Here is a 25,252-nt window from a genome sequence, read left to right on the forward strand (position 1 = left end):
ATATTTGTGTGTTTGTATGAGCACATGGGTTAGCATCGTGCAATTTGTTTTATTCTAATATCTGGATGACTGTCTGTGTGATATGAATCCTTTTTGAACATACAAAACGATTCGGGCAATTCAGTTAAGAGAGGTTGAATTTACAATAAAATATGAATGTCATCAAATGATTTTACTCCTATGTATATATAGCATCTAAAAAAAAAAGAGAGTGTTGTTGGGGTTTTTTTTTTTCAAAACATTTCCATACTTGTTAGAAGGTTGGCTCACAATGCCCTTTCCGAAATCGATCGTTCCCAGCAATCACTGTCAGCCGAATTTGGATATTCACCTGAAGACAAGTGAAGGAGAAAAAAAAAACCAAAATCCTACCTGAAAAGATAGAATTCATTAGGAGAAAGACAGGCTTTTAATAGAAAATCATTATACACTACAAGTGTCAAGGGCTCAGGGAGCTAGCCGAGGTTAATTTCATTCTCTCCACCCTCTCCGGCAGCAAAACAGTATCTCTGTCTGCACATTTCAAAAGAAGGATTAATTGGATCATTTGTGTAGCGAAGGCATCGAAGGCCGCAGTTTGGAAAACTAAGTGAACAATTGGAACTCTTCAAACCAATTGTGTCCATTCAATTCAGTTATTGCTAGTTTTTTTTTGTGTTGTTGTTTTCCAGCAACTAACAATTTGATTACATTTGGATAACTAAAGGTCAAACAACAGATACTTGCTTTTAATTGTACATCAAGGTGTCAAAAAAAAAAACACATTCTCTTGATTTTTTTTTTAACTAAACTGTTTCCAAATGAGCTAAGAAATACTTATTGCCTACTTGATACAGTATAAATGGCGCATTAGCCTTGGCGCTGATCATTTACTGCACATTATATGAAGCTCTCATTATGCAGCAATGGTTAAGGGAATAGTTTGTGTTTTTGTTGCACGTACGCACGCACATACAGTGTCACTTTGATTGACTGGTGGCCAGTCTAGGGTGAAGATTACCTTTCACTCAAAGTCAGCGAGCGTAAACTCCAGCTCTCTGCAATCAAAACAAACTAGGAAATGAATGGCTGAATTGGAGCTAGATCACATATTGTCGCAAAAACAAGCTATGAATATGCATCAAATATCACCGTGAGCAGTGAATCTCACTGTAGACAAAGAAAAGAAATCTCAGATAGTTTAATCAAGTTGAATCCAAGGAAAAGCGCCCTCGATATCAAGCCGTTTGCAGGCGTGCTGGCACTGTCAACCAAATCAAAGCAAATTGAATGCTAGGCAATTGAGCAAATTCCAAAATGAGAAGGAATTAACCTTTCCAAACATGTAACACAACAATTGCTTACTAACCAGAGTGACTCCAGATAACAGGCAATCATCTTGGCAGCTAAGTCACAATGCTATCATTTAAGTCTGGTGGCATCTGTGTTTGCTTCCGAAAGCATGCTGCGTCCACTTTCACGTGTTGACACAATCATGTTCCCAATTAGGAATCAAATACTCAAATAGTTCGGCTTGAAAAAAGATTCCCGCTGGTGAGAAATGCAACTTTGGTGGAGTAACACAGATCAGCTACACCCTTTCCATGAAGACACAAAACATGTCAACAGTTTGACAGAACAACATCCATTATTGCTGCCACGTATCAGATAAAAGCTTTTCTCAGATGAATTGGTGGGATTTTGGAGTAGAAGCCATACAAAATTGCCGGCTCGAAACATAAATGCAACATCAAAAGAAAGATTCCAATGTTTGCCATGCTGCCTCGCTCGCGTGGATGTGACGGTAATTAACGATGAAAATTCAAGCCAGGGAGACAAATAATGAAGAAAAAGAGATCATCGCAGGCACATTGGAGTACCTACTCTGGGCCCTTTTGATTGAGAAGAATAATTGGCATGGATCTCTCGAGCTTTTCGAATTCAGCTTTTACTTGACATCATAACAGCGCAACGAGCATTCAAAAATGCAAGTGCTTCTCTTCCGAAACCTCGTCATCTTTGTCAGCAATTTTGGAGTGTCTCAGAGCGTCTTGACGGCTTTCGAGAACGTGGCAACCAACAACAGATGCCGTGAAATGCTGTCATACAGCCTCAACTCAAATGAGGCGCAACTGCGCTGTGACAAACAATTCTTGATCAGGCTCTGCGAGAAGAGAGGAAAAAGACTTTTTAAAGAACACGGTGTGCTGTGGGAACATCCTGGGACGTGAACCTTTTTCAATGCTTTTGTATTTACATAACGTGAAATCACTTTCAACGTCACACGGGTCAAAGCCGGCACTCCTCGCTTATTACAAACGAGCGTGTGTGTGAGGCTCAGCTGAACTCCACGTCAAGCAACTCATCATTTGAAGCCGTGATAACTCTCTGCTGTCATGAATGTTTGAATTGGAGATGATGAACGATGAAGGGCAAACACTGCCGTTTAAAGGTAAGACAGCAAGAGACTGACTGGGGGCTCCTTCACTCGATCAATACATTGCTCGCAACAATTGAAGCGGAATAGAATGGGAAATGCAAGTAGTGTCACTTGTGTCTCTAATGAGCTTCACCAACATGCAACACTAGAGGTGCAAACCATTCTGCTGACAATTATAGGGAGCGCTACATGAGTTCAACGGGGGTGGATTGGTCAAATGGTGCATTTCCAAAATTCAACCAAACCATAAGTGTCAAACTCCAGATGATTATCAAAGATACACCCTGTTTTGCCTTTCACTCTATATTATTCCAAATATTGCATGTAGCCTACTTCAAGTGTGGGGGGGGAATAATACCATGCAGGGCTGGTTTAATATACTCTGTGTATTTTTTTTGCAATTATTAGTCATGTGCGATGGGATCATTTGTTCCAGTTTCCTCTTTTATTGGCTATTTCTATACACAAGTAACATAAGTGGTGGTGCATGCGATATAAATAAAATACAAGTAACAGCAAGCGTTTGGGGACTATGTAGTGCAAAATTAAGCCATTTGTTAACATTCTGGACGAATTAGATGTCTGGTAATTGCAATCACTGCATTGGCACCGAAGCCTCCACTGAGGAGCTTGTATGCAGTGTTGACGATAGCGAGCAAAGCAACACTGCCCTCTAGCGGCGGAGAAATGAACTAAGGATGAGGATTGTTAAGAACGGACTTGCAGGTATGATTGCCTCAATTAAGAGTGACATTTTGTTGCTGCTTTGCGTGATTTTAGGCAAAATATTCATGTGGGCAACATGAAACTGTTTGGATATGCAACAATTGCTTCAGTTCAAAACTCCATTTAAATGAGTTTGCAAAATAAAATAAAATAACTTTCTGTTAAACACATTAAAAGGGTCAACTCATCGCACACCTCTGTAGCCGTTACCCTGGAAAACAAGGTACCTTGGGGAAAAAAAATCCATTTCAGCCAGCCATCCCTTGTTTGTCAACAACATGGCCTAAGACTAGCGGAGCAATGGGACCTCAAGCAATGGAGAGGATTCACAAGCAACATGTTTTTCAAAAACAAATCATTAAATCATTTCGTACAAAATTGCCACCAGAGACGCTTTAATGCATCATCATCTTTACTGGCCCTGACGTTTTACCGCAGGAATCTGGCACAAGTTCATGATGATGTATGAGCCGCATTTAGGAAGTGCCACTAGTTTGGAAAACGTGAGGGAGAGACTTTGAAATATATTACACGTGATACCACTGAGCACTCCGACTACTTTTAACCAAGCCACTGTATTGCCACATATGGGGGAAAAGTGCAGATCCTTTTTTTTTTTTTTGTTCAGACAACCGTGACTTAGCTATCACAGGACTTAATTAGACGTTAGTACAAACCTGGCTAAAAGCACTTCTCCCACTCGGAACATGCGCAGCAAACTGCCCGTGGATTTGAATACATCAGCTCATTGAGCAGGAAAAAATGAAGCAATTACTTTGCCATTATGGCTGAACGCACGATGTCTTCATAATGTGCACAAGCACACGGCACTTCTTGCTGGTGTCTCGCTGTCAGCTCGGCTAGAACGGATGCTAATTTAGCATTGCATCTGAAGCTTGCTAGGTATGTGGAGCACGTATAGTGCAGCCCCTTGTACGTTGCCTTACTGAGGAGAGAGAGGACATGATTGGTCTGGAGTCAAAAACAATATGCAGCAACATTTCTGCTTCCGGCTGTGCCGATTAGATTTAAACAGAGAAAACAAAGCGTTCAATCCAATGATGGAAAGGATTATTTAAAAAAAAAAAAACAAGCAGAGGAAGACAGACATTTTCTTCCTTTCATAATAAATGATAAATCTTGCTAACCAATGTCTAACAATGTCAGCAACTTTACTATGTACTGTACAATTGATTGTTTTTGAAGACAAAAACAATCAGGTCAACTTTTTTTTTTCCTTTCATTTTCTATTCAATTTTAAAAAACAACCTCACATCTTCCTTGCTCGTTTCTTGGGTCTCTGATTGAAGACTGGTGAGGTGCTCATCAAAGAGTCCGGGGAATGTGAGGCATAGCTGCCATCTGATGCCGCCCCAGCGGGAGAGGGGTTCATAGCGCCTCCAGACTCGCTCATTGTCGACATGGGGCCACCCTCGTCAAACACGTCTCCGCCCAGGTGGTGATGATGATGATGGGGGTGGTGTGAAGCACCCTGGCCTTCCTCGCCATCGTGCGGTTCCATTTTTACGTGTGGCCACAAGGGAGAGTTGTTGGCCACGCCACCACCTTGAAAGAAAAAGGGAGAGATTATTCAGCCCAAGGCGGAAGAAGCAAGTACCCTGTGACCACTGGCAATTCACAAATGACATTCTCCCAGGAACCTCATTTCATTCAATTCAACATTTGCTCATTTGTTTTTGCGACTAAAAACAGGACTCGCCTGAGGTGTGAGGAGAATGGTCGGCATCCAGGCCTGCTGACAGCCTCTCACCATGAGCCCCGAGGACCCCCATGGGCAAGGCTTGGTCCCCAGATGCTAGGTCAGCCTCTGGCTCCTCACTAACAGGGAAGGAAATGTCACTCATCGGCTCCTCCTTGATCCTGGGGGGCTTGGAGTCCTCCGGAGCCTTTTCTGGATTCACCAACCTCTCGTATTCTTCTGACAGATCATTACAGACCTGGAAGAGCACAAGCGGTTTTATTTTTCAGTCCTACTAGCAATAAATGCCAAGCAAGGAAATAAAAATAAAAAAACAGGGCCTCCACTGTCCACAGCTCGAGGTAGTAACGATACACTCCTCATTAAAATGGATAGTTAATCAAGTGAGCCATCATTTATTTAGTTTCACCAGTCATTCAACTTGTCTTCCCTCACCTGTAACATGTAACTGTGATAATCCTTGATGCGCACTTGCCAGAAGCGCTGCAGGGCAAGCACACTGCCGATCCCCATTTCATGGAAAACTTGCTCCATCACATCAGGAAAGGGTGTGGCACCCAGCCGGGCCTCCCTGTCCACAGCTACCCGCAGAAGGCGGGTCAGGCGTAGGTAGTGCTCGTGAACCAGATCGGTCAGAGTTTCTAGGACGCTCTCATGGGCCATCTCCAAGCCTGCGTGAGCCAAGATGGTGGCCACCGACTGATAAAGGAGCTGTCTGCAGGAGGGCCAACTCAGCTCTGTGACCGGCTCCCCTTTACCCCTGAAAACGAGAGAATGCAAATGACGAGAGAGGTAAAATGTTCTCGTTATTGGATGGATGGATGGATGGATGGATGGATGGATGGATGGATGGATGGATGGATGGATGGATGGATGGATGGATGGATGGATGGATGGATGGATGGATGGATGGATGGATGGATGGATGGATGGAAGTTAGAACTTACTTATAAAAGTCACTTTCAGGGTCACTGTGGCGGAGCTGAAAGGGTTGTCGAGGTTCTTTGCTATCAATTGGTAGCAAGTCATCAGGCATGGCAGGTGGGGTGGGAGGACGCAAGGGCAGGTTTGCATCCACATCCTCCGGCCTGCCACCAACCTCCGAAGGCGTCGAGCTCTGACCCTGAGATGCCGCCAGAAGGCCACGGAGGCGGCGGGCATGCTGGCACAGCTGCACCGTGTGAATGGTCAGACTACAAGGTTCTGACGGGACGTCCAACATGGTGGTGGGGCGCGGGCGCTGGGCCGACGGCTGATGCAGCGGAGGGTCCTGCATCTCCACAGAGCGAAACTCACGCTGGAGCAAATCAAAGGAGCTGCGACTGGCCGGGCCACCTGCAGGCCCGGGGATCTCGCCCCAGTAGCGCATCATGATGAGCAATCGCAGAGCAATGCTACTGGAATTCAAAGACCAGATGAAAAGCAAAAGTGTTAGAATACAATACTGACTGACAAGTAGAGTGTCAAAGTCAACCTTTGAATGGGAATAAACAGATATTGACGGGAGTAAAAAGGATAAAAGGACGCTGTCTTTGCCATAGCGGCAACAATTGGGATAACGCCTGGCAAGTTATTGCTGTCAAATTGTCTCAGAAAGCTAAATAAAAAGAAAAGAAAGAAAGAAGAATTCTCTACTTTATCTAAGCTGAAAGGCAGCGATTGTCGTTCAACATTGAGTTTGGAAAGGCAAAGCATTTCAATGCATTAGGGCGAGACAATTATGCTGATGTATACATTACATGCATATTAAATAGGAAAAAATGTAGAGCAATCGTGCCTCACCTCTCCGTAAACGAAGCGTTTGTTAATGCATGTGTATCTACATCAACGACCAATGATCACCGTCCTTATTTGAAATGTTGAAAAGGAAATAAGACTTTGGGTTATCTTGAAATATATTCCGGTGAAACACTGTATTCATATTTTGTTCCGGAAAGATCGTGTAAATCAGTAACAAAGAAAGCTATTTTGTTCAGTTGGGCATATTGAATTGTTGTCCTTGTTTTATAAACGTTATTTTAGCATGATTTATGTTTCATTTTTTTTTTTTAATTTACGTTTGTATATGAAAACAACACCCGGACGGAATTGCTACACGCACCAAACAAACATGGCCGCCTCCGAGCAGCTAGACGTGAGCGTGATAAACACGGATGAAAAAGAGCGCGACTCGGCGATGGAAACGGACGAGCGCTCCATCTCAGAGAAAAACACAGACTCCAAAAAGAAAGAAATACCTGCAAGTGGTCAGGAAACAGCGGAGCCCTTTAAAAAACCAACTGCGATCACTGCGCCTTCTCTGTCCAGCAAACGCAACCTGAACGCTGCTGCTCCATCCAAAGCCGGAGCTGAGAGGAGACTCGAGAAAGAAAACAACGAAGCTCAAGTTGAGGACACTAATTGCGGCGAGCCATCGGTTCTTCCAGCGGACAATAACGAAAGGCCGGACACTGCGCCTGAAAAGAATACAGATGGCGATGAACACTCAGACGCTCCTTCAGTCAACGTGAAATCTGAATTACAACGAAGGGTGCTCCAAGCCAAGGTTCCTCCCGCTGGCAAGTTCCCTCCTCTCCCATACACAGAGCCCGAGTGGGGTGGCCCTGCCCCGGATGACCTGTATGCTCTTGAAATTCTGAAAAACGGCACTATAGTGGACAAGGTGCTCCTCATGCATCAAGGCTACTTTGTGGTTGGACGTTTGCCGGTGTGCGACGTCCCTCTGGAACACCCCTCCATCTCCAGGTATCATGCTGTCATCCAGTACCGACAGCAGCCCGGCCAGGAGGAGTCTGTCGGGGAGGAGCGAGGTTTCTACGTGCAGGACTTGGGCAGCACGCACGGCACCGTCGTCAACAAGAACAAGATTCCCCCCAATACGTTTGTCAGACTCCGCGTTGGACATGTTCTTAAATTCGGCGGCAGCACGAGGTTGTTCATCCTACAGGTCTGTCTTAGTTTCCGAATTTCCGACTGATGAACATTAGTCATTAACAGAGATTGTAAGGTGATAAAAAAAACAATATGAGCAAATTTCTCCATGCAATTAAAGTACGCTCCTTTCCAGGGTCCAGAATTCGATGAGGAAGAGGAGTCTGAACTAACAGTCACAGAGCTGAGAGAGCAAGGCAGGAAGCAGAGGGCGGAGCTAGAGAAGATCATGACGGGAGAAGGTTCTGATGATGAGAGCGAGGCGAAAAGTGAAGGGAACAGCGGCAAGAGCAAAGTGTCCAAGGAAGACTCGGGCTGTTCTTGGGGAATGGGTGAGTTGTTTTTTATGACGGAAGTGTTGCTGCTGAATCTGGGTATGAACACCATGTAAATTCCTCATGCAGCTGAGGAGCAGCTGCCGGAAGAAGATGAAAATGAGGAGAACCCCTTTTCAGTAGAGTTCCGAGAAGACCAGGAAGCGGCCTACCTAAAGGACCCTAAGAAGGCCTTACAGGGTTTTTATGACAGAGAAGGTAATTTATTCATTCACACCCAGAGAGGGCGGAAAATGTTTTTGACATTGTCTTGGTTTCTATTGACCATCAGGCGAAGAGCTGGAGTTTGAGTATGAAGACAAAAGCCACGGCAGCTGGCTCTGCAGGATCAAGTAAGTGCTCTGAAGACGGTTTAACGACAGAAATGAACTTGGCGCTTTCATCAGTGGTAGAAAGGTGCTTCAAAGCTGTGTCTTTTCAGGCTGCCGGTGGACGACGCCTTGGGCCGACAGCTGGTCGCTGAGGTGACCCTCACGGGCAAGAAGAAAGAAGCGGCCGTCCAGTGCTGTCTGGAGGCCTGCCGGATGCTCGAAGCCAGAGGGCTGCTGCGCCAGGAAGCAGGTTAGCCCTTGGAATTCCACACCACCTTCTGAGCCTTCCAACAAGTGCGTGGCTACATGCGTACAGTGTCCCGCAAACGCAAGAAAAAGAACTGGGAAGATGAGGACTACTACGACAGCGACGATGACACCTTCCTGGACCGGACAGGCACCGTGGAAAAGAAGAGGAAAGAGAGAATGAAAAAAGCTGGCAAGATCGAGGAGCGGCCCGACACCCACGACTCGCTGGTGAAGCCGGCAAACAGCGTTTACAAAGATGGCCGAGCTCACTTTTGATTGGCTAGGGATCACTTTGTTTTTCTCTTGTAGCTGGCCAAGCTATCACAGGTGGAGAAGGAGATAGCAGAAGCACAGAAGAAGCTCGGCACCGCTGGGAAAAGTGAGCGGAACCTCTTGGGCTGTAACGTAACCAGAGATCTGGCTCAAACTGTGAGAACTCGGTATTTGCTCACCAGACACTCGGGGCTCTTCCGCCGACGACCCGCTGGACGCCTTCATGTCGGCCGTCCGCAGGGATGAAGCCATGGATGCCGTGGAGCGCAGGAAGCTCCACGTGCACATCGCTGATCTGCGAAAAGATGCCCAGCGACTCCGCAAGTTGGCGGAACTCACCCGGCCTTCTCAGTTGCCCTCGCTGGTCCCCAGGTGAAAAGCTCGCTCGTGTTACGCTATCGATTCATGTGGACGGTCAAATTGCAAAAAATAGCAAACATAGATGGAACTTCACGGACGCTTTTCCTGCTCATACTTTGATGTTCTAGCGGGAGCTCAAAGTGTGAGAAACCAAAGGCAACCTTGCCACTTTTTGGAGCCATGAAAGGAGGAAGCAAGTTCAAGTTGAAGACCGGCACAATCGGGGTAGGTGACCACCCGAGAGGAACAGGACTTGAAACTGTCGCAAAGATAACAAGTCTTTGTTTCTTCTGTAGAAGATGCCTCCTAAGCAGCCCGCCTTGCCTCCTGAACTCTTTAACATGAAAGAACTTCCGCCAGGAGGAGAAGAGGAGGAGGAGGAGGAGGAAGAAGGAAAGGGGGAGACGGCTGAAAAAAAGGAGGATCATGAAGATAATGCACACGAGTTAAATGTTGATCCTTCAGAGGCCAGTGAGACTTCAGGACAGAAAGGAAGAAAATCAGTGCCGGAGACAAAAGGTCAACTGGCAACATTTTCTTCACAAAACAGTTTATGCCACAAGGTGGCAGTAGTTGTTGCAATAATAATGACACTTTGTCTTCAAAAGCCAGTGCAGCTAAATTTGTTACTTTCAGTTCATTTTTTAACATTCTTATTTATTGAGACATACCTGTATTTTAGGTTATGAAACATTTTTCAATCAAATCTTTCCTCATAGCAGAGCCAAGTCCAGAAAAGAGGGAAAGCAAGGCTTGTAGTGACACGGGGAATCAGAACATCAAGCCCAATCATGAGGCACCATCTTCCGGTGAGATTTATCGTTTCCAAGTGCCACGCTCTTCAAATTTGCATATGAACTCGCTGCGTCTCAACAGAATCCAGAGACAAGGGTGATCAGGATCTCAGTCCGAAAAAGAAAAAGAAAGTCATGGGCCCCAGCAGGGTAAAAGTATTTCTCTCTCTCTCTCTCTCCTCCAAATTGTCATCCTGTACAAATAAGAGCAGCTCACGGTGTGTGTCCACAGCCGCCCGTTCAGCTCTCGAGTCAATATCCACAGGACGACCCCGATTACTGTGTTTGGATGCCGCCGACAGGTAAGCGAGTCAATACACTTACACGAGCCGAAGATTGCTCCCGTAATCTTTCCGCAGAATGCTAATTGCATATTATTTGAGCCCAAATTCATATTCCTCACTTTTAGGTCAGACCGGAGATGGCCGCACTCATCTGAATGACAAGTACGGCTACTGAATGAACGGTGTCATTCACAACGCAACCCGTCAACGGCTCCTGCACCATCATTTTGCATTTGATGACCAAGAGACTCAAAGTCAATAATAAAGTCGATGGACAGAAAGGACTGTCGCTTTGCCAATGCAGAGATTTCAGCCCAGCTATTGCATGGCGACCTTTTCACCCTTCAAGCAGAAAAGAGAAAATGGCTGCCCAAGCTGATGTGAGCTGAATTCACCTTTTTTTCTTCCTCTTGTCTCTGGCTTCTCCTCTTTCACTTCAAACCACCTGACATTCAATCTGTATCCCTCCCCTGTTTGGCTCGACTTGATCACTGGCATTAATAGCCCCGCACACACACACACACACACACACACCCTGCAAAAGAGTGTAGCAGGGAGGCAGAGCAGCGAAGCAGCTTTTCTGACCATCTGGACACTTGGATGGCTTACTGGATGAAACGCAAGCTGATAATGACTCGCGCTACAGTAAGCGGAGTTGTGTGTCAGCTGACGCACATATCCACTAGTGGGCCAACCTTCTCAAAGTTCTCTTTTTAACAGGATTCTCCTTACGCTGCAATCGGCCACTCGGTGCCGCTCATTTGTTTCGTGGACGTTTTGTGTTTCATTTTGTGGTAACTACTTTTACATTGTATTTTGTTCTAATAAAATGTCAACCGTTTGTCTTGATGTGAACATTTATCACACAATGCACACGTGTGATCTGGTCATTTTGGCTGTCAAGATATTGCTGCGACTTGCTCGTCGTTGGTGGAAAACATCTATGCTGGCTTCAAACAAGTAGGACAAGCCTCGTGTACCCCCCCACACACACACACACCACGCCGATTCTTCTCACACACACCAACTGTGACAAGCCACCGATTAACACACTCAGCGCAGTGGTCACAGAGCCACTTGGCGTACTTAAGCAACCTCGTTAGGGGTTATTAGGGGCACTTACATAAGGTCAGTCAGGTCAAAGCGTGATTCAGCTCATTTAAAAAATAGATACAAAGCTAAGCTAACATAATATAAAACAACATGGCAGTGCTACATTTTGAATATGTTTATATAAGTGTGTGACATGATTTGACACTAGTAGTTAGCAATGCTTGAAAAAGGTTTCATTTTAGTCCCTTGCCAAGCCACTTGACCTAAATTGTAAATCCAAAGAGCTGACTACCAACCACCATGTTATGTTCTTGACATGTATGCGGGGTTGAGCTCAAAGTCAGCTGGGATAGGCTTCAGCTCACCCGCGGAACATGCAGTCCAAAACTGCAAAAAATCACCTTTATGCAAGAGGCCACAGAATATTTATTAATCATTTTGTGCGACAAGGGATGACAAACCGGTCACCACGTTACATTCGTTTCAGCCAAATCTCAGTCACAGTGGCGACTTTTCTTTTTTTTATCAACTGGAATTTCGAGCCGAGACCGACCTCCGCTTCCTTTCGACCCACGGGAATGTTATTTCAAGGCATTAGAGACGATATAGCGGTGGTCCTCTTCTACCTAAAAAGTCATGAGGTACAATAGTGAAAAATAAAATGGCACACTACAAGTTGGCTATGCGTAATACACAGCACCGGTTACAAATGTGCGGCAAACTATTCGGTACTCCTTCGTCTCGCTCTTTCTGCAAAACAATGGAATCCATGCAAGGAAAGAGGATACGTTGAAAAATGGACATCAACCAGATGCAACTACGTCGCTCATAATGACCCGCATATTCAAAAGAATAACACATCCATCCGACAAAGTTTCTTTTCCAGGTAGGCAAATGGAAACATTCGGACATTGGCTTGTTACCAATAACCTGATGAGCTGTAGGAAGAAACCATTTTGATTGTCTTACATGCATTATTTCCCTTGCAAGTGATCACACCCAAAGGTCAATTTGTGCTCAATAAACCGTGTTGCTTTCTTTCAATCCCAAGGGGTAAAAAAAACCCTGAAATATCCTTCGAAATGTTACGTCCAGGCCATTGCATTCTCCAAAAAGCTGATCGGAGTTGTACGGGAATAATCAAAGTGACGTCGTTACAGGGTGGGAATACCTGAGTGTGCAAACAAATGTCTCTTTCCTAACAGTCGCTCTTTTTGAGAGAAGGAGGGATAGGCTTCATCTACCGGTGGGCTCGTTTCTTCATCAGCACGGAGGATCCTCGGAGAGGGGCGCCGCGCTTAAAGAGCGAAAGGCAAAAATGGAGGGATCGCTCGAGTACCTGGCCGGAGGACGACTGCCGCTCAAAGTCTGAGGAGAGACAAAGAGGAATGTCATTCCATATTGGATTCAGTCCCACTACATTAGCTTATGCTGCATTGCAAAAAAAAAAAAATCAATGAACTAAAAAAGATCCCGGTGTCACTATTTGGCTCGGCGAGCAAGCTCTGCGACACCAAATCAATTATTTAACCAAGTTTCCTGTTTGCGCTGACGATAAAGTTTCTGCAGACTGCAGCATTACCTTGTGTCGTATACACACCATTTTTGGGGGGGGGGGGGGGGGGGGGGGATTGTCCATGTTCCAAAATTGATCTAGGCGTTGAGGAGGAGTCATAGGTAGCAATTTGAAAGAGGAAAGGACTGGCTATTTTTTTTTTCCACATTGCAGGTCCGGTGACAAATGATTTTCCACCACTCTTGCTGGGGTCTGTGAACTCTCGGTCTAAAATTAGCCCTGGTCATTTTCCTCCAGACAGGAATTGACAGGAAATGACTCTGGCAATAAGGCGGCGCTTTCTCCGGAACTGGCAAAGTGGGGCGGGCGAGGTCCAAAGGTAGCTGGACCCTTTACAAACAACCTCCAGAAATTTGACACAGATTCTTCCATGCCAGTGGTAAGAGTGATATTTTTGTTTCCCTCCATACTTTCCCACATCAAACTTCATTGGACACAACATCTCTCTGTGCTGCATGAAACCGGACGCCGCTGCTCTCGGCCGAGGAGTGCTCATCGCCTAATCTCTCCTCTTCACTTCCACTTCCCTCTTCACCTCCACGGGGACGAGGAGGCCCCGGCAGTAGCCAGTGCTGTTTTTTCCCTCTGCTTTCCATGTAACAGGCCTCCCTCCCTCCCTGCACAAACTACAACCTTCTCAAAAGCCAAAAGAGCTCCCATTGCTTGAATGTTTCAAGCAAAGAGGGCCCCTCATCCAGATCCAATATCTCTTCTGGATGCAAGCCAGGAAATTGGATGGGGGAAAAAAAGGAAGTGTGATAGCACAAACGGTCAAAAGCATCTATCTCAGCCGGCCGCAACTATAAATGGAAAATGACTTCATGGCTTGTAATGGCACACGGGGGAAGTGCAAAAGCGTCTTGTTCCTCCTCAGCACTCTCCAAGTTGGATGCAGATGGCCAATCCCTGTCTCTGCGTTACCGCGGCTGCGCGCGATGACGTTCCATCGGCACGATCCCACGCAAGGTGACGATGACGTCACTCTTCTCACCACACTGCGCGTCCTTCTGGAATAGCCCGCCCCGCGCCAAGTACCGGTCCAATCTGCTTCCCTTATGCACTACTACTATCTAAAATCCAACACGGCTTCCAGAAGGCGGATGGATGATTCATAGTAGAATGTTTGTGAGAAGAGTCGTAAACAGCCAAAGCCATTTTAGCGGGGCGACTGGGTGATTGCATGATGGGATATTTATGCTCGTCTTATTTTGTTGTATGGAGGATCATTTCTTCGATTAAAGCGCTGCATTATTTAGCATTAGGATTATTTTCAGAAGGACTCTATCAGATCTGCACTGATGCTGTTAGCAGGGCACGACTGCCAGATGCTTTCCCACTAGGTAGCTGGATTGACTTCAAGGTGCCAGCCTGGGCTGGGCTGGGTTGGGCTCTTCGTGGGAGGGAGGGGTCGTTACACAAACAATCTTATCATTGTTGCAATCAACACACAGCATCAAGGGAATTGATTTGCAAATGTGCACGGGTTGAAATAAAGACACATGGCACATTGATCAACCTTACGTATTGAACTCACTCGAATCTTTATGGTCCGTGTCTTTCCTCCGCAGTTCTTTTTCAGCAGCATTTTCTACGAGGGGAAAAGAAAGAAAGAAATTCAATGTCACGTGGTACATTTTTTGAGGTACCGTAATTTTCGGACTATAAGTCGCACCGGAGTATAAGTCGCCCTCCCCCCCACCCAAACTAGTCCGAAAATTACGGTAAGTGTAAGCATTTGAGTGAAAAAGACTTCTGCTGCAGAAGGACCATCTGTCGTGACGGCGGCGCTCAATTAAGACAGGTTCAGTAGGATCAAGGGAGTGCGGCAAATCCAGCTGACTCGACTCAACTAAATAGTCAGTCAATGAAGCTTATGCAATATCCTGTCTCCCTTCATATCCACCCAAGTCCACTCTTCTCAAAGAACAGCAGGGGTGAAGGGACCACACAATCAACAAATTGTCTCCAGTCCAGGAGGTAGCTTCCAAAGGGGGAACAGCATTTTCATCTGTACCAATGCCCAGTTTCATTTTTAACCCAAAAGTTTCATTTGCAATTATAATACCGAAAAAATTCTACTAACTGATCATTTACCGGCATTTGACAACCCTGATGTAGTAAAATATGAAGTCGTATTGCTGGAAGTTGTCCAGCTAAAGGGTTAATATTAGACTGAGGCTCAGTCTGTCAGCTACCTCCAAAGGCCCCCTATTGTATTCCCCGCAGCACCTCCCATTCCACTTGACTGAGTGTGCACACACACTCGCACAAACAACAAACTCATAGACATGAGGATGGACACATGGAGACACAAAGAGACGGCCGGCCAGGATGACACACACACCGCCCAGCCCAGCCCCCTTTGGACCCCTTGCCGAGCAGCACCCTTGCCTCATCGTCGCACATATGGACCCTTAAAAGCTGCAGTCTCTGCACAAACACACATAAGCATCTTTGAAACATTTCAGCTGGATTGTCATGATGAGGAGGCCGGGCCGGGCCGGGCCGGGCCGGGCCGGGCCGGGCCGGGCCGGCTTCTCCATGACTCATTAGCGGATGCTGTTTTTGTTGTGTTTTTAATCCTCTCCTTCTGCCTGCACCCCTCCGTCGTTTCCCCTCGCTTGCCAGCCTTTGTGAGAAACCAGGACGGACATCTGCCGTCCCTGCCTGCCTCTCCTTCATCCCTCTCCAGCCAGACCACCGTGGAGGCGGGCGGGCGGGCGGGCGGGCGTGCGGGCGGGCGTGCGGGCGAGCGGCTACGCAGAGGGATGACTTTGTTTTCTCGTGTGCATTTGTGTTGACTAAAGAGACATTTTTGTCACAATGATTTGCATTTTGCGAGGACAGATCAGCAATGATATGGCAAAGCATTTCCTCCATCGTAAATTTCCACTAAGCCGTCGGTCGAGTTGAGCACAGTTCGGTGCGGTGCACTGTACTGAAATGGAAAAATTCTGTCCACCACCAAATGTGGAGCAGTGTGACAAGATCCCGGCTTTCCCTGATCCGGTTGGAATATTTTGGGAAATGTTTGACATATCAAACAGAGCTTTGACGGTGAATGAATCCTCTCAGTTTTTATCAATGATTCTGCCATTTGACAAAGCTTGACCTTTGAACGGGAGGCTGATATAATAGTTCGCGATTGAGCCGCAAGTTCAATAAAGGCGACTACGAACCTGTTGCATTTTCTCCAGATCGAGACTGGGCCTCCCCGACTCGTAGCTGTGCCGATACTTTCGATAAGGTGCCGCCTGGTCAAAGTGGGTGAAGATGATGGGCCGAGTGGGCGGCTGGACCACTTGGAGCTGAAAGCGCATGGGGGGTGGCTTGATGCTGCACGGCGGGCTGGAGCTGAAGAGCACGGGGCTGGACGAGGCGGCCAGACAAGCTTCGCTCTCCACCAGAGGCTTGGCAATGGCGGCGGCGGCGGCGGCGGGCGAAGCGCAGCCGCATATGTTCCGCACCTCCTCATCGCTGGACGCGCTGCTGTGGTGATCGGCGTGGCGCTGAGGAAGTGCCGACAGCCACTTCCTGTTGTCGCCGTAGCTGATCCGCTCCAGCTCTTCCTCCGAAGAGTGGCGGTCCAGATTGGCGTCGAGAAGCAGGCGGAGACGTCGTAAACGAGCCGGGGGGGTAAAGGAGCCCTGGTTGTGCTGCTGACTCGTAGCCAAGGGGGTGAGGGCGCAATTTCGCCGTCTCTCTGTCGGAAAACGTGGGGCGGTCATGTCTTTTGAAAAGGACAATGAACATTTTGACATTTTTAATAAATGATGTATTGGTAGTAGTATGAATTGAATACGTTTGAATACATTTGAAAATGATTTCTGTATAACGATAGAATTCATAGGGAAGTTCTGAGACAAACAACAAGAGTAGAGTCATTGAATGTGCAAAACACATACCTCTGTCAATTTGTGCAAGTTCCTGGTTCTCTCCTTCTGAGTCATCACTCTCACCGCCCTCACCACCGCCATGGTAAGAGAACTGGGAGACACAAGAACAAAAAAGAATGGCATCGTAAAGTCACAATGATGAAATCTTTAATGACTACAACAGCACAAACAATTGGTGCTAAATGCTAATATTGTACATCTGCACAAGTCCTATACGAAAAGCGGAGCGAGACTGCCGCAAATTGGAAGAACGACCAAGTATCGACACTTGGTATCGGCGCGTACTTGGTATGCATGCATCCCTAATTTTGCTTTGACAGCTCCCAGTTAAACGGGCCCCATCCATACGAGGTCACCTGCTTTCTCTTTTGTGAGTTTAGACAGGACCAGAGTCTTTGCCCCAAAGCCTCGTCCATCCATCCATCCATCCATCCATCCATCCATCCATCCATCCGTCCGTCCGTCCCAGCAGACAAGGACGTCTACACGAGTAGCAACAATGCAGATTGCAATGTTCCCAGTTAAGTAATGCGCTGCCTCACAATCAGTAATTACCACTTTGAGGCCTCGCTTAGCAGCTGCCATCTGCGCGCTCGTGCGTGTGTGTGTGTGTGTGTGTCTATGCTTACACACCAACATGCAGAACACAGCCGCCTAGACGAATGCACACACACACACTCCTTTTCTTTCTGAATGGCTTAATAAAAGTCCTCAGTGTACTGACGCACACATTTGATCGCTTTTATATCTTGAAGCAAAATGCTCTATTTTCTGTGCATTCGACCAAAATACGAATCATGACAGGGAAAAGGTCAGAATTTTTTGGTGCTTTTAAAAATCGAGAAAACGGGTCCTTCTCGCAAGCTCTTGACTTTCGTCGCTTTTCGATTGTTTCATTTTCAGTACCGCAAACCATGTGAAACTTTCATCAATTGAATCAAATGTGGTTTTGCAAAGCAAACGTTGGGTGCACATGTACAAATATTTGTGTAGGTGTTGAGAAGATGTCCACAAAGCCCGTGCTAGAAAGCAAGGTGAGACCTTTCACTGTTTATTTGGAAATGAGCTCATTTAGAAAGAAAAATCGCTTACTCGCTTAAAAACACAACAGAGAGTTTTACACTAGATGCTTTTGTTTTGTTTTGAATACAATAACACGAGTGTCTATAAGAGGGCAAAGGATTTCAGAATTGACGCTGATTCGAATTCTAATCAATAGAATAAAAATGGATTTTTGTTCGGACAGACAAACTGTGTGTCAAGAACAGCTGAATGAAATCCTTGTCAGTCCCCGACATGGTTGAGCAGCTTGCTAAGCTGGATCAATGGCAATGTCACAGTGTACACACACACAAACACACAGTCCAGTTGACACTCGCGCACACACACACACACACACACTATCAGCTTTGCTGTGCTCCACTGAAGTGAACACTGTCCCACTCCCCTGTCATGACCGCATACTAACGCAGGGTCAAAGATGGCCGATTGTCTTTCCCACACGCTTCTGCCAGTCGTAGCGTAGTACAATTAGTCGTGATTAGGTTAAGCTCCTGGGAATAGTTCAGCAATACGACCTCTGGTTCTCCTGGACAACTGTAGTCGATGACGTTAAACTGAAACCTCGTCATCGGGCCTTGGACGCAAATCAAAGGGGGAGTTCTTCTTTGACGGTGTTGAAAAGCAAAAACTGGTTTGACCGTTCCGCATTTCCATTTTTAGCACAGCATTAACGCACATACCAGAAAACATTTCCAACAACGTGTCCTGCAAATCAACGTTGGAGGCTCGCGTTTGAAAATGGGCCATCTTTCTGCTTTCCTCTTCTGCAGACCTGAGAAGAAGCTAGAACGACGCTACAAATGTGTCACCATATATGTCATGTATGTTTACGACTCCAACTTGTTTTTTCATCTTTAAATGGATACATAGGGGATTTCTTCGCTTAGAATTATAGACTGCTAACCAAAATGGGAAGAAAAAAAAAAAACTTTCATAGCCATTGCGAGGTTGCACAAAATCTGCCACTATTTTCAGGGCAACCAAAAACTTTAATATGCTGGCTAAAAGTTGCTGAGGTTTTTTTTAACATCACTAACTGACTTTTGCGGGGTCACAGGCAAGAAATATACATTTTTACGTAGCTTGTCGATACAAGCGGACTTTGCAAAGATCGTAAAACGCGAGTGCCCGGATGGCGTCTGTCCAGAACCGCTAATCTAATGGACCCTCTTGCACAGCTCTCATGACGTTTAATTTGGTGTATAATTTCATGTGATCCATGTTGCCCACAATGCTGCCATGGTCATCATCCTCAAAGGGGGATCCTGCCATCTGTGCTCCCTTCAACATTGTTCTTCCAAAATTGTGACCCGCGGAGCTTGTCGTCAAATGCAAAGAACTTTGAACTGTGGGATACTGAATTGAACATTCATATTGTTTTGCTGGATTTCTAGACAGATCATTTGTTTGATGCGTTCTTTGGTGATGAATGGCTAGAGAAAGAAAAGTAAAAAAGTATGCATGGATGAATGAATTGAACTGTTTGCCAAGAACCCTCCTCGGTAGCAGAATTGTTTGGCATGACGCCGATGCACTGCAGAGAAGTTGACGGAGTCCAGACACACGATGGGTCAGGAAAAGTGCTTCCATCCAAACGGAGCAACAAACACAAACATGACGCCACAATAGAGATGGCACACTTTGCTCTGGATCCTCAGCCAGGCAGGCCTTTGAACCGGAGCCCTTTGGCACAAAATGGCTGCCATGTGACTGTATAGTCGGTCTCGGCACAATAGCGTCGTGAATAGGGCAAGTTAGTGACCCATGCGGAATACGAGCCACCCCTCGACACACCGAAAAGAACCATTGTGCAGCCGGCCCGTAACAATTGAGCAGCACTTCCACGGGTTTGCTTGCAGAAAATGGATGTTTGGACAATTATAGCTCACAATAACAACATTTTTTCATTCAACCGCAAGCACATCTATAGTTGTGTCACATACTATCCATATTTGGACATGTAAAATGATGTGACGAGCTTTTTGCTCCACATCATTGTCATCCGAACACATTCAAAGTGCAAAATGGGTCGATGACATTTGGTGGGTTTGCGTTGCAAAATAGCTTTGCTCTTTGTAAACATCTGGCAAAGATGCATTGACAAGTCAATTCCACATACAGTTAGAAATGGATTTTAGCAGATGCAATCAGGACTAGAACTCGGGCAAACTTACCTTGAGTTGGAAAGGATGCATCTCATTGAGTGAGTGTCTTCTTAGCTTTTTGGTCAGAGTCTTTAGCATGTCGACCTGACTCGATGGATGGCTTATCCCCTTACGAATACGCTGGATCCAGATAGAACTTCATGAGCGACAAGAACTTTGCTCATATACAATAAGGCACATGGGACTCTTTACGACTGACAGCCGCCCCCCATCGCAAAAAAACAACACCGTCAGCTGCTACTGACTCCCGATTGCAGGAAAAACAAGACCCCAAGTAAATTAAAACCGAAACTGGTTCAACTGCGTGCGTCGGGAGCCAACTTATTCTGATCGACTTCATTCAAATAGGCGTTGAATTTGGAGTGTTCTTCTTCTGGCACTGCAGGATGACTTACTCACCGGCGACCCGACTGTCATGGGTTCGGAAGAAAAAGAGCAAAAAAAGCAACTTGCTCGCATTCACACACGCACACATTCACACACACGCAACACACGCACAAATACGAAGCAGCTGCACGAGCCTTCAGAGTTTTGCTTTCGCCAGAGCATCTCGCTCTCTGATTGGCTCCTCTGCCGCATGACGTCATTTGAAGACCTCAAGGCGGAGGCGAGTTCAAGTCACGTTATCTCCTGTTTACTTCCCCTTATTGTATCAAAATAAGACGCGCAAAATTGAATACGTTCTTTTGAAATATGTCCAAGTAAATGGAACGTATTTTAGCTTGCTCTGCAGTACAAATTTGAATTGAAAAGCTACATTAAAATATGGAATGCAGTAGTGTAGTAGGCCTAGGTGTTCATCAACTGATGAGATCAAGCCTTGCAACCAGCGTCTATCCTAATCTGCCGATTTATATGAGCATATGCTATTCCATTATACCTGAATTAGAAATGCTCAATGGATTTTGATTAATACAATTTAATTCGACCATTTGCATTCATTTCCTGCGATAAAACGTTACCCCTATAAGTGGATATTTGAATATTCATGTGCTCCTAGTAAAGTGGGACTTTCGTTTCAATTATGAATGGTTTCAGAGAGAGCTGTCTGCTGTCTTCAGATCATTTTGGCTTGTGAGTGAGAAGCTTTCCAACTTAACACCTCCGGTCGCTGACCTGGTAAACTTTCCAAAGCACCTTTGGCTTGACTCAAGGTCTCACTAAATGCAAATCCAATTGACTTGTGTATACAGCCCGCAAGTCAACATAGAGCAAGTTGAATTCCAATACTTAAGCACTCTTAAATAAATGTCCTATTGCAAGTAATAGTGTATTATTATTATTTTGAAACACATTTCAGGTTTGGCCCATGTTCATCATCTTGACGTTGACATATATTGGCCACACGAGGGCAGCAACGGTGTTCCTAAGGAAGCTTCTCTGCTCTCTAGCGGCACTTTGCTAATACTGCATGGACCATGTGGCAGTGCTTAGAACAGAGTCTACTTGTTTTCATTGTGTCCCATAACCTCATGCAGGGTAAATGACTGCTTGGAGCAGAGCTGAGAAAATAATTTAGGGTCTGGAAAAATCCGGGCTTCTATGACCAAACACAAGAAATAAAGTGAAGTGAAGAGTGAGTGAGTGCAAACATCAGGCAGCAGATGCAATCTTCTTACCAAATACGGCTCAACGTACACAGGAAAGCGTGTTTTAGTCCACCCGGGCGATTGCGCAATCAGAGAAAATGCGGGGGCAAGTGATACGAGCCGATGATGTCAAGTTTCCCTCTCCTTCATCTGTGGTTGAACGTTGCTGAAATAGCAGCCGGCAAATCAATAGGCCCAAGTGTTGAGCGTCACGGTGGCCATTTTTAGCTGCACGCCTCGACCCACTTGGCCTTGGAGGTCCTTGTCTTCCTCATTCTCCGTGCCTGTGTCGCCCACACGCTCTCCTGGATGGCGGCGGTAGGCCACAGCTTCTCCTCATGTCTCCACTTTTCCCTCATCCACTGACCCACTGGCGGAAAGTGCGGGGGCCATGTTTGATGGAGGGACTACTTTTAGTCTCCCAGGCTTCTGTTTCCTATTCACTGATTGAAAAAGTGATACAAAGCACAGGCTTACTTACGCAATACTTATGCAATTACAATTGCAATTTGAAGTTGTTGTTTTTTTAAAATCTTTTTAGGGGTTGGGATCACATTTGTGAGAAATACAACCTCATGGAAGAAATAATTATGAAAAATTGTAGTAATCTGTATTTTCTTAAAACTACTTTCACTTCTTTTATTAGTTTCTATCTAAACACAGAGTTATCGCTCTCTCTACATTAGTGTGGTATAATAATTGTCACCATAGATTTTCTTGTTTCCTTGGTATGTAGTCTATTTAATAATAAAAAAAAAGACAATCTGGCTTAGAGTGAAATCAGAGAGCCTGCATGGAACAACAGAGGGCAGCAGTGTTTTGTGGAAGAGACAATGAGTGTGTCCTTGCCCAGAAGTCCAACACAGTGAAATCCTGCTAATAAGATGAAAGCAATAGGAAGCACAGCATGCTGTGACAAACCTCATCACCCACCGGCCCGATACGGAAAGGCGAGCCACAAAGCCTAACCAGCAACGCCGCAATGAATGGAAGCAGGTGGGCCACAGGGTGCTACTTCCTCTTTTTCCTCTCTTGGCAATGGCATAATTGCTGACGTTGCCTAGCGACAGGAAGCATGGAAACAGAAGGTGTCATTTGTTGCCTCAGAGCTGCTTTAGGACAAATTGCAAAATAGCCTCTGATGCATCACTGAGAGAGATGCTTTACGAAGCTAAAGCTTTGTAAACATACTCCTTATTTTTTTTTGTAGTCGAGATGACCAACCTAGAAAACCACTTGCAATGATGTCGAGTTAAATTTGGAACCCAGCTTGACCAGTGAGAGGAAAACATAATTCCTGGTCCAATTATCGGTATGGGGGATAGTCTACCTGGCTCACACGGGGATGGGAAAAAGAAAAAAAAAAAGTCACCGTTGAAATCCCTGTTCCATTACTTTGCATAGTCCTTTGGCATAGAATTAAATGAGAAAAGGTGACACAAAACTCGATGAACCTTGCCAAAACGAGTCACATGATAATCTCATCTTTAGAGCGAGCTCATTTCCATTGCAGTTCAATATAGTTTGTGTTGTTATTATTCTTATTTGGCTTGCTGGGGTTAATAGGCAAGGCACAGTATAGGTGGGAGTGAGTGCTCATTGTCCCATATGTGCAGTAGGAGGAGACCAGCTCTGTTGATGATCAGGCAATAATTGTGGGCACACAAATATAATAAAAGCCAGTTCACTCATTCTTATAATGATTGCACTTACTGGAGCAGTTGCTCAACAAGTTAATGCTACATATCTCGCCCACCATCATTAGGCACATCCAAATAGTTGAATGTAATCCAAAACAAACGCTTTATCGTAAATTCGGGCAATCATTTTCATCGTATTTTCCCCCCGAACCATTTCAATTGTTCTAATTGTAGTTTCAGTTATTTTTAATAGTTGTGATGTCAGTTTGCCAATGCCCTACTCTAATATTAACATGGAGGCCCCCAGAACCGTTGTTTGGGTTTTTTCATGATGCTTCCATTATTAGCCACTTTTCTCACCAGCCCTTACTATTTTGTCTGTGTCATCACTCACGTGTATCTCCTCCACCCATACTACAGACTATAATCTCACTTGCCTTTCCTCATTCCATCCCATTCCACTTCACTCAGATGTGTTCTCCTCCTTCTCCTCCTCCTCTATTGTCCTCCATCTCTGCTCTGCCTCCAACTCTTGGGCATGCACAGCGGATGGCAGCAGCCCACTCAGTCCTCTCAGGGAGCAGAAGGTTTCTCCACTCCCACTCAGCCTTTGCGTCATGGAACACAGAGAAATAGAGACAGATGGGAGGAGGACATATTAGCTGCCGCTTTTATAACATTCCCTGGTCATAAGGATAGGAGCAGACAAGCAAAGAAAAACATTGAAGGGAACAAATGACTGTGTGGTGGGCTAATGTATCACATGCTAATGAGTGTGACGAGAAAAATAAAAAATACGTTACCGCATAATGCGATTAAAGCTTTAATTGTTGTCGTATTCATTAAATGGATTTCACAGTTCAGGTGAACGGCCTCCGCATTGCAAAATGACGCTCTCTGCGAAGAGCGTCACAAGGAAGGTGTTTGCGTAACCATAGCAACCTGATGCACATCAATGGATGACATCACACCTGACACAATCGCATTCCCGCAAGCGGAAAGGACAATTGACTTTTGCTGCTCGTCATGCTTAAACATCCCTTTGGATTCAAATGAGGGTTACAAAATGGATGGATAATACTATGGATGGATAATACTATGTTCATTTTATTTCTAAATACATATTTGATAAATGCCAGAGAAAATGCATTTTCAAAGTGGCCCCGGGCCATCAGACCGCTCGCTGTTAGAACATTGTTCTTGAATATTCCCTGGCTCATCCCCCTGGATGATGAAATGCTTTCACTTAATCGAAACCACAGTGAGAAATTCTGAGCTGCGCTCGTAAGTGCAAAGCGTGCATGAGCGATATTCAGGCTGGTAAATACACCACGCTTGTGGAGTAAAGTAAAAGTGTCATGAAGTGGGAGAAGGAAAGCACAGCTCACGTCCGGAGTGGTTTTAGAGTGCTGAATGAGTATGGAAGAGGAGGAGGAGAGCTGAAGCAAGTGGTTTCAGTCTAATTCTCAGAATTAACCCACAATGACGTAAGATCCTTCACACATCCTGACAGCTGCCTGGTTACAGTGGCCAGCCTGTCCAATAACATCCATGGTCATTTCAGCTGCCAGACCCTCCCAACTCAAAAAGCATTTTAGAGCTTTTGCATGAGTCGTACTAGTTTCATTTTGCAGTGCCGGCAGGTGACGTTTTCACCAGGAGGTGCTATGAAATGATACGTCATATGCAATGGAGCCAAAAATTGTAGGGACCAGGATGGGCTGTGTATAGACAACATCTGTGGAGATAAACTGTGAAAAGGTATTTTCCATGAAAGAGGGGATATTTGAATAGTTTCTAAAAAAAATAGTATTTTTACTGTTGAAAAAAATCTGTGAATTGTAAAACCTGCTAGCATAATTCCTTAAT

At 45.5% G+C, this 25,252-nt stretch overlaps 3 protein-coding genes across 7 annotated transcripts; 1 reads left to right on the forward strand and 2 right to left on the reverse strand.

Moving 5' to 3' along the window:
• Positions 1 to 3,523: 3,523 nt before the first annotated feature.
• On the reverse strand, positions 3,524 to 6,754 carry supt7l (SPT7 like, STAGA complex subunit gamma). Of its 2 annotated transcripts, none has more exons than XM_061301876.1 (5): positions 6,648 to 6,754; positions 5,813 to 6,259; positions 5,301 to 5,625; positions 4,866 to 5,103; positions 3,524 to 4,711 (listed from the first exon to the last, which is right to left on the reverse strand). In XM_061301876.1, exons 2-5 carry the CDS (start codon positions 6,235 to 6,237, stop codon positions 4,416 to 4,418), a joined length of 1,284 nt encoding a protein of 427 aa, XP_061157860.1. In that variant the 5' UTR covers positions 6,238 to 6,259; positions 6,648 to 6,754; the 3' UTR covers positions 3,524 to 4,415. The 2 variants fall into 2 exon arrangements, with proteins under 2 accessions (XP_061157860.1, XP_061157859.1); XM_061301875.1 differs by having other exon boundaries at positions 5,813 to 6,262.
• Positions 6,755 to 6,966: 212 nt separating this feature from the next.
• slc4a1ap (solute carrier family 4 member 1 adaptor protein) lies at positions 6,967 to 11,243 on the forward strand. 3 transcript variants are annotated; one of them, XM_061301205.1, is made up of 15 exons: positions 6,967 to 7,812; positions 7,933 to 8,128; positions 8,201 to 8,329; positions 8,403 to 8,463; positions 8,553 to 8,692; positions 8,759 to 8,919; positions 9,001 to 9,070; positions 9,147 to 9,336; positions 9,453 to 9,549; positions 9,621 to 9,843; positions 10,044 to 10,133; positions 10,201 to 10,268; positions 10,351 to 10,420; positions 10,528 to 10,581; positions 10,663 to 11,243. In XM_061301205.1, exons 1-14 carry the CDS (start codon positions 6,976 to 6,978, stop codon positions 10,575 to 10,577), a joined length of 2,382 nt encoding a protein of 793 aa, XP_061157189.1. In that variant the 5' UTR covers positions 6,967 to 6,975; the 3' UTR covers positions 10,578 to 10,581; positions 10,663 to 11,243. The 3 variants fall into 3 exon arrangements, with proteins under 3 accessions (XP_061157189.1, XP_061157187.1, XP_061157190.1); XM_061301203.1 differs by having other exon boundaries at positions 10,528 to 11,243; XM_061301206.1 differs by having other exon boundaries at positions 10,047 to 10,133; positions 10,528 to 11,243.
• A 303-nt stretch (positions 11,244 to 11,546) lies between these two features.
• si:dkey-16j16.4 (uncharacterized) lies at positions 11,547 to 20,714 on the reverse strand. Of its 2 annotated transcripts, none has more exons than XM_061301207.1 (5): positions 20,164 to 20,714; positions 16,937 to 17,018; positions 16,211 to 16,761; positions 14,566 to 14,619; positions 11,547 to 12,823 (listed from the first exon to the last, which is right to left on the reverse strand). In XM_061301207.1, exons 1-5 carry the CDS (start codon positions 20,230 to 20,232, stop codon positions 12,719 to 12,721), a joined length of 861 nt encoding a protein of 286 aa, XP_061157191.1. In that variant the 5' UTR covers positions 20,233 to 20,714; the 3' UTR covers positions 11,547 to 12,718. The 2 variants fall into 2 exon arrangements, with proteins under 2 accessions (XP_061157191.1, XP_061157192.1); XM_061301208.1 differs by having other exon boundaries at positions 16,211 to 16,734; positions 20,164 to 20,712.
• Positions 20,715 to 25,252: the final 4,538 nt, after the last annotated feature.

The sequence above is a fragment of the Syngnathus typhle genome, linkage group LG16, assembly GCF_033458585.1.
Source record: "Syngnathus typhle isolate RoL2023-S1 ecotype Sweden linkage group LG16, RoL_Styp_1.0, whole genome shotgun sequence".
In the NCBI taxonomy this organism is placed as follows: Eukaryota; Metazoa; Chordata; class Actinopteri; order Syngnathiformes; family Syngnathidae; genus Syngnathus; species Syngnathus typhle.

Excerpts from the sequence above, each read along its gene's own strand:
- supt7l (XM_061301876.1), bottom strand. The coding sequence starts at position 6,237 with ATGATGCGCTACTGGGGCGAGATCCCCGGGCCTGCAGGTGGCCCGGCC. Across the intron at positions 5,626-5,812 it reads CCTGAAAGTGACTTTTATAA|GGGTAAAGGGGAGCCGGTCA; the intron begins GTAAGTTCTAAC and ends TCTCGTTTTCAG. Across the intron at positions 4,712-4,865 it reads CCATTCTCCTCACACCTCAG|GTGGTGGCGTGGCCAACAAC; the intron begins GCGAGTCCTGTT and ends TTTTCTTTCAAG.
- slc4a1ap (XM_061301203.1), top strand. The coding sequence starts at position 6,976 with ATGGCCGCCTCCGAGCAGCTAGACGTGAGCGTGATAAACACGGATGAA. Across the intron at positions 8,464-8,552 it reads AGCTGGCTCTGCAGGATCAA|GCTGCCGGTGGACGACGCCT; the intron begins GTAAGTGCTCTG and ends GTGTCTTTTCAG. Across the intron at positions 10,421-10,527 it reads TGTTTGGATGCCGCCGACAG|GTCAGACCGGAGATGGCCGC; the intron begins GTAAGCGAGTCA and ends CCTCACTTTTAG.
- si:dkey-16j16.4 (XM_061301207.1), bottom strand. The coding sequence starts at position 20,232 with ATGCTAAAGACTCTGACCAAAAAGCTAAGAAGACACTCACTCAATGAG. Across the intron at positions 16,762-16,936 it reads ACTTGCACAAATTGACAGAG|ACATGACCGCCCCACGTTTT; the intron begins GTATGTGTTTTG and ends CCTTTTCAAAAG. Across the intron at positions 14,620-16,210 it reads ATCTGGAGAAAATGCAACAG|AAAATGCTGCTGAAAAAGAA; the intron begins GTTCGTAGTCGC and ends TTCCCCTCGTAG.